The sequence below is a fragment of the Notothenia rossii genome (assembly GCF_949606895.1).
Source record: "Notothenia rossii genome assembly, chromosome: 10".
In the NCBI taxonomy this organism is placed as follows: domain Eukaryota; kingdom Metazoa; phylum Chordata; class Actinopteri; order Perciformes; family Nototheniidae; genus Notothenia; species Notothenia rossii.
In genome coordinates, this window is record NC_136908.1 from 51830891 (window position 1) to 51848107 (window position 17217).

A 17217-nucleotide genomic window follows, 5' to 3' on the forward strand; every position below is an offset into this window, starting at 1 on the left:
ATTTTAAGATGTTTGGACAGATGAGTCTCCGCTGTGTTTCTTGTTTTGTTTTGGTGCTTAAAAAATATTAACGGGTATTATTTTGAAAAACAGTAGACCGAATATTTTTTGGAAGGTTGATTTAATAATTTAACAAAATAAAGCTGATTTCAAATAGTATAATCGTTTTGAATTTAATATCATGTACAATTTATAATAACATTACATTTTCTAACACATTCACAACCTATATTCATTCACATTATGGCACATGTTAGAGGCACAATTTGATCAAAGGCACAATGTAATGTGATGATTCAAAGTAATAACATTTGATTTGTTCTTCAATCCATCAGAGGAATTGGTCAACACATTGAAGAAGCAGTGAACATGTCTTCATGTTAAAGGTAGTTAACATGACCTCTTCACAAAGAAGGTTGTTTTGTGGGAATAATTTGTGTAATCCGTCACAACTTTGCTCTGGGACCAGAACTGGAGTACATATTGTGCTGCAGGAAAGCTAAGATCTTTTTCCAGGAGTCTTCCTGAGCATCTGAATGGGGTTTGGTTGTTCCTCCCCACAGCAAAATCACTGAAACACACAACGCTGTCTGTGAGATTCACAATTGGAGGATTATAGCAGTTACTTCTAACATCAACACCAGGGTATTCTAAAAATAATAATGTATCTATTTGCACTCGGAGGAAAATAGCTACACCTTATGTAATTGGCTAATCAAGCCAACCTCTAATGTAATTATTAAATAACAGTTAGCATGTGTCTCTGCCATGCTATATACAACCAGGGTGTAAATTGCCAATTTGGCTATATACACACACACACACACACCGTAGTGTTGACTATTTTCACCCGGACGCAAATAGAATTGTGCACTACAGTCAACCAAAATGTTGTTTATTGCTGCAGTGATGTAGCGTTGGATCCTGGGAGTTTGTCATTGAGGCTTTCACTGCCTGTGTATCATGTGGGACCCTGTATAACTCACCTTTCTGTCCACCCTTTATAAACTTAGTAGCTCTGAAGTGAGGGGAGTAGGGCGGCTCAATCAAATGTCCGGCATCCGGGTATTCGAGTCTCGTCAGCAGGTGCTCGTTTCCTGCTGCACGCATCATCTGTGCCATCTGAGGTCAGATAAAAACATCCAAAATGTAAAGAGAAGGTATGGAAGAAAAAATGTGCACACTGTTCAATATATGTAACATTACATATTTACAAATGTGTGTATGACTTTATATATTTGTGAAGTGCTTCTTAAGGTACTCATAGGTATGTGTGCGTGTGTTCTCACATCCTCAGCTGACTCCACTGTGGGCCAGTTTTGATCATCATCGCCGTTCACCAACAATATCGGACAATTTATTTTCCCAACCTCAAAGAGAATACACAAAGAACAACTTCAATATGCCTTTTCAGAATAAAGCAATAGTAATCAATAAAAAAAGCGATGGTAATGAAGGGCACTTTAACTAAAACCCGGAAATGTGTTAGCATTTTAGCAATTTCTGTTCCCTCGTCTCAAACTCTAAAGTTTTCTCTTTCGATTAGAGGACTAAAATAAATTCTGCACTAAATAGAAGCTGAAGAGATTTTAACATTTTGTTTTTACGACATAAAACGTGTCAGTAAATACCCAACTAGTTTTCTAAAGCTTCTATGTGTGTTCAAAATAGCGTTTGCTAACAAGTGCCTAAATGAGACTACTAAACGTCATCATGCTTAACATTAGCCACCTTTAGCTTAGCGGTGGTGAAGTCATGTGACTTAGATGTAGTTAGTTTATTGCCTTCAATTAGATCTCTGCTTCTGCAGGTTGCATTAAGGTTTCAACATTTATAAAAGTGTTGTTAATATGTGGAGATTATCTTGCCGAAGCAAAACATGTTAGCCCTTTAGGCGTGCGAAAATGTTGAAAAATGTGTCATTAAACTGAGACACTATAGTTCAACAAGTACTTACGTCCACTTTCTGTGAGATATCATCGGGAATCGGTAGGCCCATATCTCGCCAAATCTCGTAGTTGTTCTCATCCATGCGCACCTTGTGTACGTTCCTGTTATTACAAATAATTGTTCCCATCAGTCCAGCTTTTGTGTACTGTAGTTCTGTGACTGACTAAATAACTGAGTACCTACTTGAAGAACTCATTGAAAACACTTCCAATGGTCCCCCCACGTGCACGTGTGTGGTTGCCACTAATGCAAACACAGCAACGAGGCTGGAACCGAACACAAAGAGAGTTATCACAGTTTGTTATCAGGGCCAAATCTCAAACTTGAAAATGTTCAGCCCTCTGTTGCACAATGTCTAACAGCCAAGACTTCTGATTGTAGTTGTTTTGTTCTATTGCTGCTAAATTTGTCACTTGCCTTGACGACACTGCTCAAAGCTGCCAAGGAGATGCTCACGATCGAGCCGAGGGACAGTCCAAAAAGTCCAACTCTGTCCGACATCACCTGAGGATGGTCCCTGACGATATTAAACGCTGTCTGTATAGATGATTGGAGAAAAACAAGAACGTTTGTTACTTGTCTTTGACATACATGAAGTCTGAATATAGTATATTAATAGAATATCATAACCAAGACAAACCTCAAAATAGTTGAGCTCTAACTCTGCTGTGTTAACCTCTGCAGGGTTAAAATACTCCAGCGCCATAGAAGCATAACCGTGAGACGCCAGCAAGGCCGATCGATATTCCAGCAGCCCCCCGCCGCCCCCCCACATATCCAACAGGCCGGGGAAGGGGCCTGGCCCTGAGGCACGCACAGACATAAAACAGATCACTTATTATGCTATAATCCAACCAAATGCAGGGTAGTTATTTAGCTGAGGCAGATGTACCTACCATGGGGTATGAACAGGGTCCCTCTCACTCCTTTCTCTTTGATGTCGATCCTCCGGACCCCCGGAGCCATGTACCATCTCTCTGTGAGCACGGAGGCCAGAGGATCCTGCTCCCTGAAGTCCCCCCCAACATGTCCACTGTACACTGAGGTATTAACTAGCTGAGGGATGCACACGTTCAACTTTCTCAACCTGACGGGTAAAAAGATTTTCATTTAGTTCCGTTTTTAGAGTGAATTTGCTAGTTTATAAATGCAGTTTTATGTTACACATAAAATAATTTGATCATTTATGAGTTCTGTATTATTGATAGTTCTGTATTTTCTAATTTATTTAATTTTATCTCACTTTTTCTTTTTTGTAAACACGTTTGTATTATTTAATGAAATGAAAGTATGTTTGAGTACTCAAAAAAGCGCTTTATAAATTAAATGTACTGCTATTATTAACAAATATATAAGCAAATATTATATATTGTATGTAATGTTTATATTAGCTTAGGAAATGGATATGAACTCCATTCAAAAAGCAAGCGTTTAAAGTTTGGTTGCTTGCAATCCTAACCTGAATAAACTTGAATTAAAATAAATGTATTGGCTAATGTTTAGATTAATTCCCTCTGCAGGTGTATTACCTGAGGCCTTCCCGGCTGCCTGGGACAGGACGCATACTCCACAACAATCCCATGGCTTCTTTCCCTGTGTAGGTTCCCCCACAACTCAAATCATCTGCAACTAAAAGAAGCATTACAATATCAATACAACAAAGATTAACAAGCAATTTGGCTGTAAACGGAAGTACAGGAGGAGCTGATGTTGAACTTATAAATAAAATAAAATAAACTCATATTATTAAACAAAGCTGTTTCAAAGCTGAAAATGTCCCAAGTAAGGCTAAAGATGTAAACATTAGTTTGAGGAGATAAAAAAGAGGATACCTCACCAGAAACAGTGCCTCTGTGATCACTGACGTAGTGCCCGAAGGCCTCCCAGTAGTCCTTGTCCTCGGACTGGTGGAGGGAGTGAAGGGTCACTGGAGATCCTGGAGGCAGATTCTCCACGTGCACTTTGAACACCTCGTCCACCATAGCCCGAGAGGGGTGCACAGAAACAACCGGGGGGCCGGTTTGAGACATGCCGGAGAATCCTCTGTGAATCCACGGCTTGAGATGTTTGGTGTAATGGCTTAACCTGGTTAGTGGTAGAATTTGAATAAGTACATTTAATCAAGTACAATTTAGAGGTTCTTATACTTTGCTTCAATATGAACACTTTATGTTACTTCATTTATATTAAATATATAGTCATAATTATTGCATTATTACAGATACCCAACAGTTAAAAAAATGTAATAATCAATTCAAGGTTACTCTTATACCTCCTTTATTTCAATATTATCCATTTCTGAAAATATTGTACTCCACTACAGTTATCTGATAGAGCGTAATTACTCTTTAGATTCAAATTGATAATACAAAATACAGATATACAAATAAAAACGGATATATTATTATCTATTTAACCATTCAGCATAATACGTAGAGTTGTTGTACTAATACCAGTACTTTCGTACTTGTAATGCTTAACTTTGACTTGTAACAGAGTTTCTCTACATTGTCGTATTACAACTTTGACCTAATAAGCGTATTTCATACAAGTAATAACAACTGAATTAACATGTTTCCATGCACTAAATGCTGCCTTCCCTATTATCTTGTTTCTAGACTTTTCTGTCAAAGTAATAGTAGTACCAACCTCAGGCATTTATGACCAGATACTTGCAGTTGAGCTCTGTGTAAAATACACAGAACTCAGTATACCTCTCGAAATGCGGACAAAATACATCTTTAGCAGGCGAAAACACACTTTTACAAAGTTTTAACTAAGCGTGAAGGCACCACGAGTTAGCTCTCTCGACCGCTAGCCTCAGTTAGTTAACCAGTTTTAGCTCCACAATTTAGCGTTGAAATTCATTATTAAAAAACGACATCCCGCCCCAAAACAAGCAACCCTTCCCATTCTACAACAACAAAGTTGTTGTCATTTGAATGCAAATTCTGCACATTCAATAGACATGTATTCGCCGTTAGCTCACTAGCAAACCTTACCTTTGGCTTACCTTTCAAGAAGAAGTGACCACCTCGACCCTTGGAACCCTTAATACCACTGAGCACTGAGATTAGGTTCAGTGAAGCCAAGGACAAGCCGTGAAAAGCCATTCTCCTGTTTTCTAAATGAAACCCTTGTTTATAAGAAAACCCTAGCCTAAAAAGTTCAATCAAAATACTCCGTTTTTGGTCGTGATTTTGGTCGCGTTGCGTTCAAGTTATGTATGTGTAAATGAGAACCGTTCAACCTGTTCCACTTCCGTTCATTAATCGTCATATCATTGCATTGATTTAACTCATTTGCTATTCAATTATTAATTTCTCATCCGTTATACTTTCTTTTAAAGAGTATAGTTTTGTAGTTATTAATTCAATACATATTCAATTTATTAAATAGTTTCAGGTTAATCTACACAAGTCCATAACTTTGAAGCAGCTTTCAAATTATGAGAATAGCTTTATATTATTATATAATAATTAATAGATACATGAATAATATCTTAGTAAAGAAATACGACATTATAGCTAAACAGGACATGGCAACAAAACAAAATAAGATACTTGAATGTGAAAAAAAAATAAGATGGGGAAATTAAAGGTTGCAAAAGACATTTATAAGATGTAATTAACTTAATGTAAATACAAAATATTAATTTGATCTTATCCTATTAAATCAGCCAAATATTGCTTTAAGGCTGAGTTCATAAATGTATGATACTATTCTTATGTGCAACATCAATGTGTTTATGTGTTTTTTTTAAATAGGGTGTTATCCATCAAAGTCACAACATGATGTACATTATATTATCCCGTTTATCAACTTTAACTGTGTATACATGTGACATCATGTGATGCAAGAAAACCAAGGTTATGTGTTTCGTAATATGTACAGATAAATTAACTTCATTTATGATTTGCTTAGGCAAACCCATCAATAGTATATTATATGTAAATAATATATATATATATAGTTATAACCAATCATTTTAGTTAAACTTAACTTGTGTGCTTTATATAATAGTTTAAGTCTGTAATTCATATCATATTCGTTATGACAAATAAACAAATACAAAAGCGGAACCATGTCAACTTCCGGTATATTGCCGGACCTATCTCAGAGACGGACCGGAAACAGCGTGAGGTTACCGAAGTCTTCTCTGGAGTGTTGCACCCGGTAAGTTTTAAATAAGCTCTCTTTTGTCCTTTTGGGCTCATATTCTACCTAAAAATTGTCACTTGTTCAGTGTTTATTTGCTGTAAACTAAACCACCTTGATAAAAACGTGAATTTCTAAAGGATGTTATTTCATGTTTCCATCCTAATGGCGGGAGAGCCCAGAAGCCTCGTTGCTGCTTTGACTTTGAGTTGACGTTCAAACATTTTGTTATTCACATTATCTGTTTCTTTGACTGTATATAGATCTTTCTACAGACCCACAAACACTGAGCAGACTTATCTGTAGCAGCTAATAATCTCACCAGACTCCATTCAAAAATATGCTAATTTACTTTTTGTTTGTTGCTAAGTATGTTTTCACTATCTAGAATATTTCAACACAAATATGAGGTCCTGTAAACAGAAAAAAGACATACACAAAATGTAAAGCATAACTTTTATAACGAGAGCTGTGTAGGATGTGCAGATATATGAATATCTCAAATAATGTATAAGATGTTTGTGTTGTGTTCACATATCTTTAATCAGATTGTACAGGTGCTTCTCAACACATTTTAATATAATGGAAAAGTAAATTAATTTCACTAATTCAATTTTTATAAGATGAAACTCGCATATTATATAGATTAATTTAACACAGTGAATTATTTTCCTTGGTTGGGCCTCCTATTGCATGAATGACTGCGTCAATGTGGCATGGCATGGAGGCATTGGTACTTTTCACAGTCTGGGCGTGTGCCATTATGGGGTATTGTCAAGAGGAAGATTAGACACGACGAGACCCAACAATGCAGACGAATCGAAGCAACCTGGCTTCCATAAAACCTCAGCAGAGCCAATGGCTGATCGCCTTCATGCCGTGCCTTAGTGATGCAGTATTCCATGTTAAAAGAGGCCCAACCAAGTACTGAGTGCATACACATGAGTATACTTTTCGGCAAGCTGACATTTATATATTTAAAAATCTTTTTTTGTATTGTTCTGAGGTAATATTCAAATATGAGATTTCATTAGCTGTAAACTGCAATCCGCAAGATTCAAATAAATAAACGCTGGAAATTAATCTACGATTTTCCACTTTATTGAGATGCACCTGTATTGCATAAGATTGCTTCCTCTTCATACCTCTTTGTGCTGTTAAATATTCAATTGCTAGTTTATTAGGTACAACTAGCTAAAGGTAATGCAGTCTAATACAACAGTCCTGCATTAAAACCTTCTTATTATGGTTGTTTTATTCAGGTGTTGAATTTTGAATTGTATTTAATGTTTATATTATTTATGGTAAATAAAAAGGCCTTTCTTGTTTGTATAGTTTAAAACAGGAAACTTTACATTAATGTCAGTGTTGTGAATTCCTTGCATTTCTTTTTTATTCGATTTTTCTTGCTTTTTTGTTGTTCAGATCACTCTCTTAAAAGTCCTCAGAGCTGTCTGTGCAGCGCAGACAAGATGTTGAGAAATGCCTCTGCACAGGTGAGCATCAAGTGAAGGTTACTAAACCAGATTTATTGTATTTTAAACCTTTTCCTGTTCTCTTCTTTACAACGGTAAATATTTGATCTCTTCCCTCCACAGATCTTCAGGCAGGTGGTGAGATATAGGAGCACAGAAACCAGCCTTATCCTGGAAAGATGTGAGTAAACGTTCTTGTATACCTGAAGAGAACAACACTGACTTGCCTCTTAATAGCTGAAGCTCAAATGATGAGGGTCTCTGTTCTTTATTCCAGCGATCAACCGCGTGCAGCTGTTGGGCCGAGTGGGTCAGGACCCGGTGATGAGACAGGTGGATGGGCGTAACCCCGTCACCATCTTCTCAATAGCGACCAATGAAATGTGGCGCTCTGGAGAGGGAGAGACGAGCACAACAGGTAAAACGTCATGTGATACTCAGGGCTATAATTACTGAATATTACGTTTCTTTAAGCCTCAAAAGTTTGCAAAATGCTTAAAACAGGGTTCCCGCGGGGTCTTAAAAAGTCTTAAATTTGATAATCTTAATTTAAGGCCTTAAAAAGGTCTTAAATATGACCAAAAAAATAAGAAAGGTCTTAAATATGATTTAGAAGATCTTAAAAATGATGGGATTTGAAAGGTACTTCTGTGTTGCGATCACGTCTAAATGTGTTTTAGGGAAATGTCCGGGCTGCAAAGTAACCAGTACGGTAATAGCCTTTCAGTTCCCCCCAACAATTTGTATTGAAATAAATCAACATGGAACCAGTAATCACTAACTTTGTTTTCCCCGGCCCCTTATTGGAGAACACCCAGCTAGTAACCTAGCAACCAAGCTTCAGCTAGCGGCAGTCAGAAACTCATGTATCTTCGAATCTACTTACAAATAAATATGGGGAAGTGTAAGTTCAACCGTATTTGGTTGGAAAACCTCAAATTTAGTGCTTGGTTGAAACCAGTGGAGGGGAACGTGTTTGAAGCCCACCGCACCTTTTGCAAATAAAATTTGCGTTTGTTTTGCTAATGTAGCGTTAGCTATTGCAGAGTTAGCTACTGCAGCAGCTCCCGCAACAACACCGGGGGACCTCCGGGTAACGTTTGGGTCTACGTCAACCCTAAAAGCGGAGGTGCTGTAGACGCTAAATACCGTTGTTAAACACCTATCATACAACAGCAACGATGAAAGATTGTAGCCAAGGCAGCAGAGCTCTGAATATAGGTCTTGTCATTCACACACACACACACAGATGTTTGCTCTGCACATGCTCCAGGGTTATAACACTCAGCATACCTGCATAAAGACTCACCTGTTTCTTTGAATAAAACTCCAGCTGTAGTGCAGCACTGTTATTAATATACATTATGGCTTTGACAGCTCAGGTACTGCACTTATGTACCATTTTGAGGTACTTGGACTTTACACCAGTACACATCTTTACTCCACAGCTTCACTTACTTTTCAGAGTACAGTAGTTCATCCACTTAATCTGCATCAGCTGGATAATGCATTGTCACAAAGTTGATAACAGGGCTGTTTGTCTGAGAAACCTGTGGACATTTTAGATTAACATTGTTCTCACAGGATAGTGAAACAACAGACATATGATGATCATATAGAAATAATGCATTGCTACAGAACTAGAAAACATCATATAAAGGAGTTCAAATGAGCACAACTTTAAACATTCCAGCAGTAGGAAGCATAATAAAAGTGTGAATAAAGTCAGAAGAATATCAGAGAATTACTTAAAGGTTAGAAATGTCCATAGTTATTGGAAAAATGTCCCATGTGTGACAAATATACAAAAATATGATGATCTTATATAAAGCATTCCTTGAGATCAAACCACCCAGAAGTAGTTTTTACCCAAACTTAACATTTTGAATGTGGTATTAGAACGTTGACTCAAGTAGAGGATCTGAATACACACACTTATTTCATTCAACAAGAGCACACACACACACACACACACACACACACACACACACACACACACACACACACACACACACACACACACACACACACACACACACACACACACACACACACACACACACACACACGGGCTGCTCGATTATGGCAAAAATCATAATCACGATTATTTTGGTCAATAATTGATATCCAGTTATTCATTGACTTTGAAAACACACATTTATTGAATGTTAAAACAAATAATAATTTGAACAGTATCTTTTTAACTGAACGTATAATTCAACTGAAAAACCAATACAAAAATAAATTAAATAAATGATAGATTTAAATAAATAATATCAAAATAATAAATACCAATAAACAAGATCAACAAATATTTTGGAGTGCACTTCCACAAGCTACTAAACATATATAAATATGATACATAAAAGTAAATTAGACTACAATTAATTAGATCAAATATGTTGTAGTGCACTGTCACAACCTACAAAGCTATATAATCTTTTTTTCAATTATGTTTTCGTAATTGTGGCAGGCCAAAATCGTAATTGCGATTAAAATACGATTAATTGCACAGCCCGAACACACACACACACACACACACACACACACACACACACTTTTTGTCTAACACGCTAACAGTTCTGTGCTGTTATGTTCAGTCATTGTTCTTATGTTGAACATGAATACATTTACTTTGTAAGTAATTATGGGACGTATTTCTTCTTTCATAGCAATTTTCTTTACTTCCTATACTTTCTTGCCGTGAAATAGGTCTTAAATTCTATTCAAAGTGGTCTTAAAAAGTCTTAAATTTGAGTTGGCGAAACCTGCAGGAACCCTGTTAAAATGAATGATTTTATTTAATGAATATACTCTTAAAAATGTTTAAATTTAAACATAATCTTTTGTTTCATCTACAAAACCACTCATGTAAACATAACATATTTTAGTGTTACAAAATAATCATGATAAAAACATACAATCAGTTAATATGAATAGCTGGTAATACATTTGTTGTTATAAGGTGTTCTGGGCTTTTAAAATAAATGGTATGAATGAATTAGTGCATGACAGTATGCACATTTGCAGGGTTTTAATTTGACGCTGAAATGGGTGTACAGTGTACACACACAGATTCTATGTAGCTTTATCTTTTCAAGTTGATTCAAATCTGCTACACTCTTAAATGTTTTTGCACATACAGAAAAAAATCCACATTCATGATCCAAACAAACTCAGATTAAAGACTGACTTACACCTGAGAAGTGGTTTCAGTTTGTTCTGTGAAACGGACATGATGGTGAAAGACCTCACGGTACAAGCTAAAGAGAAATCCCTCTCACCAGATCTGGACATCTTTCTCAAAGTAAATGATAAACTTCGATAGACGACTTATTGTAATTCACGTGTACCGTTCCCCGTGTGATTTCATGTTTTACCACATGACTCTAAAAAACAAGTTGCAGTTTAGGCTTCGGACTTTGATTTAATTTTCAAAAAAGGTAACTAATTAATTTGAGAATACCTGAAGACTCTTATGCAGTGACGCTGTTCAAATCGTGATTAACAAAGTAAAGTATCATTCAAGTTTATTGTTTAATCAGAATATGCTTCTGTCTGGGTGAAAATGTTAATGAAAATCAAAGGTGATTGAGATTTTGAGTATTTATCTACCAAATAATATTCAAATGTTGACTTTAACAGATCATAAAGCGCTGATATCCTATGTGCAGGATTTAAAAATATATATTATTCAACAGGGATCAGACGGGTCCTAATGTACACGGTAGTAGATTAAAAACAAAACAATTCTTATGAAAGTTTATTATTGGCCAATATCAAAAAACGTGCATAACATTATATAGTATAATAAAATGTGATTTAAAGCAACATTGTCAAAAAATACAACAACGTATAGAAATGGGATTTCTGTCACTGATAACTGTCACTCTTTTTTTTAAATGTTGAGTCTTTCCTTGTTTTAGGTTGGAGTATTTCACACATTTCTATCTCTTTTTTTTTATTCTCTGGTTTCTTTACTTTGTGTTAAAGCACTTTGAGCTACAACTCTAGGGTGCTAAATTAATACAGTTTAAAAATAATACCATTTTTATAGTGTTTGTTGGTTTGTAGCCTTTATTTAACCAGGTGAAAGCCCCTTGAGATCAAAATATCTCTTTTTCAAGGGTGACCTGCAGCACATTGGTTACACATGTAACAAATCTATTTACAGTGACAGGTACCATGAGTATCAAACAGCATGTCACCCAGCCGAGTTTTAAAATGATGCAGGGGAACCAAAGTACTCAGTTTTAAACATGTTTGCAGACTGTTCCAAGTTAGTGGAGCTGCACAACTAAAAGCTTTCTTCCCTAAGACAGTCCTAGCACTTGGCACATTTAATAAAACCACATCATAAGTAAGATGTTTTTTCTGTGTTTTTGGTAATGCACTTTGTCCATCTTTAATGAGGGGCTGTTTTTTTGTCTCCAGGTGACATCAGTCAGAAGACGACATGGCATCGAGTGTCCATATTCAAACCAGGTCTGAGAGACGTGGCCTACCAGCACGTGAAGAAAGGGTACGACTGGTTACTTATTTTTTATTTAAGTTATCTTACTTTTTTAATATTATACCGTACAGCAAGCCGAAGGGGGTTTCTACAATGTGATGTCTGCAACACTGCTTCTCTAAGAGTGATACTCTATTCTTAAATGTATATTTCCAGCGTCCTACATACAAATGTAGTTTCGCCTTGTAAAGAACAGCAGCTGTGGTTACATTTATCTGAGGGTACAGAAGATTCCTGTGGTTTAGTTTCATAACAGAAATACAGACTGAAAAACCTCCGTACAAAGATAATCTCTTGCAGGATGATCCACTGTAGGCCTGTGCTTATACAGCTGCTGGTTTCTGTCAGCGAGGAATCTAGAAATGTTTTGCATGAAATTGTAAAACCTTCATTTGGCAGATGGACAGCAGTGGAATGATATAAATGTGTTTCAGTGAGAGATTCTTTCGTGAAATATTCCTGTTTGGAAACCATTGCAGGCAGTTTTTTTAGATTTTATGTTTTCACATCGTTGTAATGATATTCCTTTTTGTTTGTCAGATATAGAAATTACATTTCAAAGAGTAAAGTTAAATATAACCAAACAGAGTTTCCATTAGCCGGTAATTACCGGACTATGACCGGCCAAATATGCTGAAGACCGGCCAATCTAAATCTCTCCGGTTTAAATAATTTCCCCTCAATACCGCATCAGTTGCGCCACTTCTGTGACAGACAAGAGTACATTCTAATGTCTAACATTTAATGTGGAGAAAGAGATTTATCCTGAAGCGGAAATGTTGACCCCTCATGTAAACAAATGCATAATGCTGCGCTATACTTTGCCGCCACACCCGTTGCCAAGCACCGCTTATTGTTTAGGCGCCAGCAGGCAGTCATATCATTAGCCAGAACTAGCTAAATCGGATCGATATGGACAGAAACGCGAGAGAAGTCTAATCGGACGTGGGAGAGAGATCAGATCAGCTGCTGCTGACAGAGACATGCAGCTCTGCATGATCACCTGCAGCTCTGCATGATCACCTGCAGCTCTACAGGATGCAGCTCTATGATCACCTGCAGCTCTACATGATGCAGCTCTATGATCACCTGCAGCTCTACAGGATGCAGCTCTGCATGATCACCTGCAGCTCTGCATGATCACCTGCAGCTCTACAGGATGCAGCTCTATGATCACCTGCAGCTCTACATGATGCAGCTCTATGATCACCTGCAGCTCTACAGGATGCAGCTCTATGATCACCTGCAGCTCTACATGATCACCTGCAGCTCTACATGATGCAGCTCTATGATCACCTGCAGCTCTACATGATGCAGCTCTATGATCACCTGCAGCTCTACATGATGCAGCTCTACATGATCACCTGCAGCTCTACATGATGCAGCTCTATGATCACCTGCAGCTCTACATGATGCAGCTCTATGATCACCTGCAGCTCTACATGATGCAGCTCTATGATCACCTGCAGCTCTACATGATGCAGCTCTATGATCACCTGCAGCTCTATGATCATCTGCAGTTCTACATGATGCAGCTCTACATGATCACCTGCAGCTCTACATGATCACCTGCAGCTCTACATGATGCAGCTCTATGATCACCTGCAGCTTTACATGATGCAGCTCTATGATCACCTGCAGCTCTACATGATGCAGCTATACATGATCACCTGCAGCTCTACATGATGCAGCTCTATGATCACCTGCAGCTCTACATAATGCAGCTCAATGATCACCTGCAGCTCTACATGATGCAGCTCTATGATCACCTGCAGCTCTATGATCACCTGCAGCTCTACATGATGCAGCTCTACATGATCACCTGCAGCTCTACATGATGCAGCTCTATGATCACCTGCAGCTCTACATGATGCAGCTCTATGATCACCTGCAGCTCTACATGATGCAGCTCTATGATCACCTGCAGCTCTACATGATGCAGCTCTGTCCGCTGTAAAGGACCAGTGAGCAGAGCAAAACACACTTCAAGTTAGAACTAACACACTTAGCTATTTTATCTACCTCTGGAACCAGTTATTATAAACTAGTTATAAATATGTTTATTCTTTACTCTCGGCCCGGGTCACTCATTACTGGATCAGTGAGCCGCATCAGACACAGACGGGCTGTCAGGGGAGGGAGGGAGGAAAAGAGAGGCTCGGTTTATTATCCAAAGTTACTGTACACTTTTGAATAATGTAGTTAATCTACTATAATTAGTTTGTTTTAATATAGTCGTTATCAATTTGTTTTAAAGCTCAATAAATAACAAAGAAGACCTTTGACCGCCACTTTTCTAATTTTGTCCGGAAGATTGAAACTTTAACGGAAATGTTGGCCGGCAAAAAAAAGATCTAACAGAAACTCTGTAACCAAGAACAGATTTTCCCATCTGGCCTTTTTATACATTAACAGTCTAACATTGATATTCAGGGAACTTGAATATTGATATTGTCGTATAAAATGTAGGGCTGTCAGTCGATAACAATATTTAATCGCGGTTAATCGCATGATTGTCCATAGTTAATCGCAAATTAATCGCACATTTTCCAAGTTTTTAATACTCTTATCAACATGAGTGGACAAATATGCTTTATGCAAATGTTTGTTTATTATCATTTGAACAATGACAAATATTCTCCTGAATATTCTCAACACAAGAACCTGGAGCCTCTCTCTCTCTTACACTCTCCCAACCCTGTCTACTTTTTTGCACTGAGCCAGTTGCTCAAACAGACAAGCCTGTTTACAGTTGTCGGCGAAATGCCGCTCCTCTGTCTTCATAACATTCAAAGCATGAGACTGAAGTTCCCACTGTGGGTCAAAATAATGCGCTGTGATGTGCAGTCGACACGATCCGAATGATCTAACGCAGCCCCTCGTCGTCCGTAATGTTAAGCTGTAGGCACCCATTTAGCTATCGCTGTTGTTGTCCAGGCGTCTCCCTGGCAAACTTTCAAGCGGGCGGGAGCGGGGCTGTCAGCATCAGCTGTGTGCTTGGCTTGCTGTTTAAAACACCTTTTTTTTGTATCCATATCTCTCGCTAGAATCTCCCACCATCCAACTAACAACAACGTCAAACCTTTGGGCTCTGAAACTACGGGGCGGGCCGAGGACAAATACACATGCGTTTATCGCGCGTTAAAATAATTAGTGGCGTCATTTCTTTTGTTTCAGTTGAAGTTAACACGTTATTAACGCCTTAACTTGACAGCCCTAATAAAATGTAATTTGAGGTAGTTAGAGTATTTATTTTTATAGCATGCATATAGTTGACACTTTAGTCCAAAGTGGATGATTTCTCTGTGGAGTTTTACTTTTTACTCGATGTGAAGGTCTAAAACTGAACTAAAGTGTTACATTTTTAATTTTGTTGGGATTGTTTTTCATTATAACATTTTTTTTTTTGCAATAGAATAGTAATATGTTTAGGTCATTTCCGGTTAGAGTTTCATTCCAGTTTGAGGTTTTAGATACAAGCCCCTTATTTCGGTGCCCTGCCTTTTTTTTAGCAAAGTGTTATTTCCAAGTGCAAGATAGTAAAAGAAATCTGCCATCACTATATACTTCTGCCAAACCTGACCTCGGAAAAGATTTACCTTTATGCAACTGATCGGGACATTCTCTTTCAGATCCAGGATCCTGGTGGAGGGGAAACTGGACTACGGAGAATACGTGGACAAGAACCAAGTCAGACGCCAGGCCACCACCATCATCGCAGGTATGGAACAAACAGATATAAAGTCCTTGTATTGGTTAATATGTTGGCCATTTTCCCTAGCCTACATATAACATTGCACAGCTTTTAAAGTGTATGCTGCATAATCAAATGCATTACGATCACCTCTATTAAAACGCCTTCTACATGTTTGTTAAAGCATTTCTTTCAATATTTATCACGTTGTAAATAGTGGTTGTTTACACATTCTTATTAACCTCGTTTTTTTGGGCCAAAAATACAACATCACGTTCATATTGCAATGAATTGTGGGGTAATAAATCAGAGTTACCTTGTTAAATATGCACTCTGGAAATCTGCAGAAAGTGCAGGATTTGGATTAATTCTTTGTTAAAATGATGTCATTTAACACTTGATGTCGGAACTGTTTGATAAAAGTCAGATCTTATAAGTTCAAAATTTAGAAATGTAAATGTGGGTTTAAAAGTCTGAATTAACTGTTCAACGTGAAGGCTGCAGACAATTTTACATTTTTAGGGAAATTCTTCTAATGTCGGATTTGTTTAGAAAACTGATTTGTTTCCCTTTTTCAGACAACATCGTCTTTCTGAGTGACAACGTTAGAGAAAAATCCTGAAGCCCTTTCCTCTTTGTCTCCACCCAACAAGACAAATTCTTCTTTTTATTCTCTTGTTTATACAAAAATAAGATTGGGAACCTGAAGTTAACCAAGTAAAGGATATACTGCGACACTCGCATCATTGACTGTGGCACCTCCTGCTGACTTTAAAGCATCAAGACAAGCAGAAAGAACCCACCTGTGAAGTACAAAAGACACACTGATTAGGATTTCATTGTGCTACCTGTACAATAATGTCACAAGGATACATCTCAGGCCCTGTTTGATGTGTGAGATAGTGTTGAAATAATAGTTAAAGAGGTGAAAATACACTGAAAAAAGTACAAGAGGTTGTAGAAGTTGTCACACTTTTAAGAGCAACTCTCACTCACGTTTAGGATCATAGACCCCAAGGAATGATTATTTTTGCATTAGTTAATACAACATCTCTTCAGCCTCAATGTTATTGGTTATTATTTAAACAAAGTAAAGCATTTGTTGTACTGGTCTGACTTGTATCTGTGTTATATGTATTTCTTGCACTTCTCTTTATGCAAATCTCTTGTGAAAGAAGGTGGTTTAACTGGACAGAAATATGTGGATGATTGAAACTCTTTAGAGTAAGAAAAGAAAGAGACAAGCATCCAGGAAACGCATTCAATTCAATTAGCTATTTTCTTCCCTTCCTCCTGCATTTTGTTTTTGTGTTGATAACCCTGAATAGGGCATTAAAACAGAACATTGTTTGCTTTTTATGTTCTGTCTACTCCTGTTTTCTGCTTTGTCACTTTTTTTGTCAGTTGTTATCTCTCATCGGTTTGTC

The 17217-nt window shown here is 37.4% G+C and overlaps 2 protein-coding genes across 3 annotated transcripts; one reads left to right on the plus strand and one right to left on the minus strand.

Moving 5' to 3' along the window:
* Positions 1 to 147: 147 nt before the first annotated feature.
* Positions 148 to 5186, minus strand: LOC307022389 (acyl-coenzyme A thioesterase 1-like). 2 transcript variants are annotated; one of them, XM_079655189.1, is made up of 11 exons: positions 4964 to 5186; positions 3788 to 4035; positions 3480 to 3579; positions 2847 to 3037; positions 2591 to 2754; positions 2368 to 2487; positions 2134 to 2216; positions 1958 to 2051; positions 1290 to 1370; positions 987 to 1122; positions 148 to 571 (listed from the first exon to the last, which is right to left on the minus strand). In XM_079655189.1, the coding sequence occupies exons 2-11, from the start codon at positions 3978 to 3980 to the stop codon at positions 447 to 449; spliced, it is 1287 nt and encodes a 428-aa protein (XP_079511315.1). In that variant the 5' UTR covers positions 3981 to 4035; positions 4964 to 5186; the 3' UTR covers positions 148 to 446. The 2 variants fall into 2 exon arrangements, with proteins under 2 accessions (XP_079511315.1, XP_079511316.1); XM_079655190.1 differs by having other exon boundaries at positions 4953 to 5186.
* Positions 5187 to 6037: 851 nt separating this feature from the next.
* Positions 6038 to 17166, plus strand: ssbp1 (single-stranded DNA binding protein 1). Its single transcript, XM_079656040.1, has 7 exons — positions 6038 to 6126; positions 7534 to 7604; positions 7707 to 7764; positions 7861 to 8001; positions 12018 to 12105; positions 15729 to 15817; positions 16369 to 17166. The coding sequence occupies exons 2-7, from the start codon at positions 7581 to 7583 to the stop codon at positions 16410 to 16412; spliced, it is 444 nt and encodes a 147-aa protein (XP_079512166.1). The 5' UTR covers positions 6038 to 6126; positions 7534 to 7580; the 3' UTR covers positions 16413 to 17166.
* The last annotated feature ends 51 nt before the right edge of the window (positions 17167 to 17217 follow it).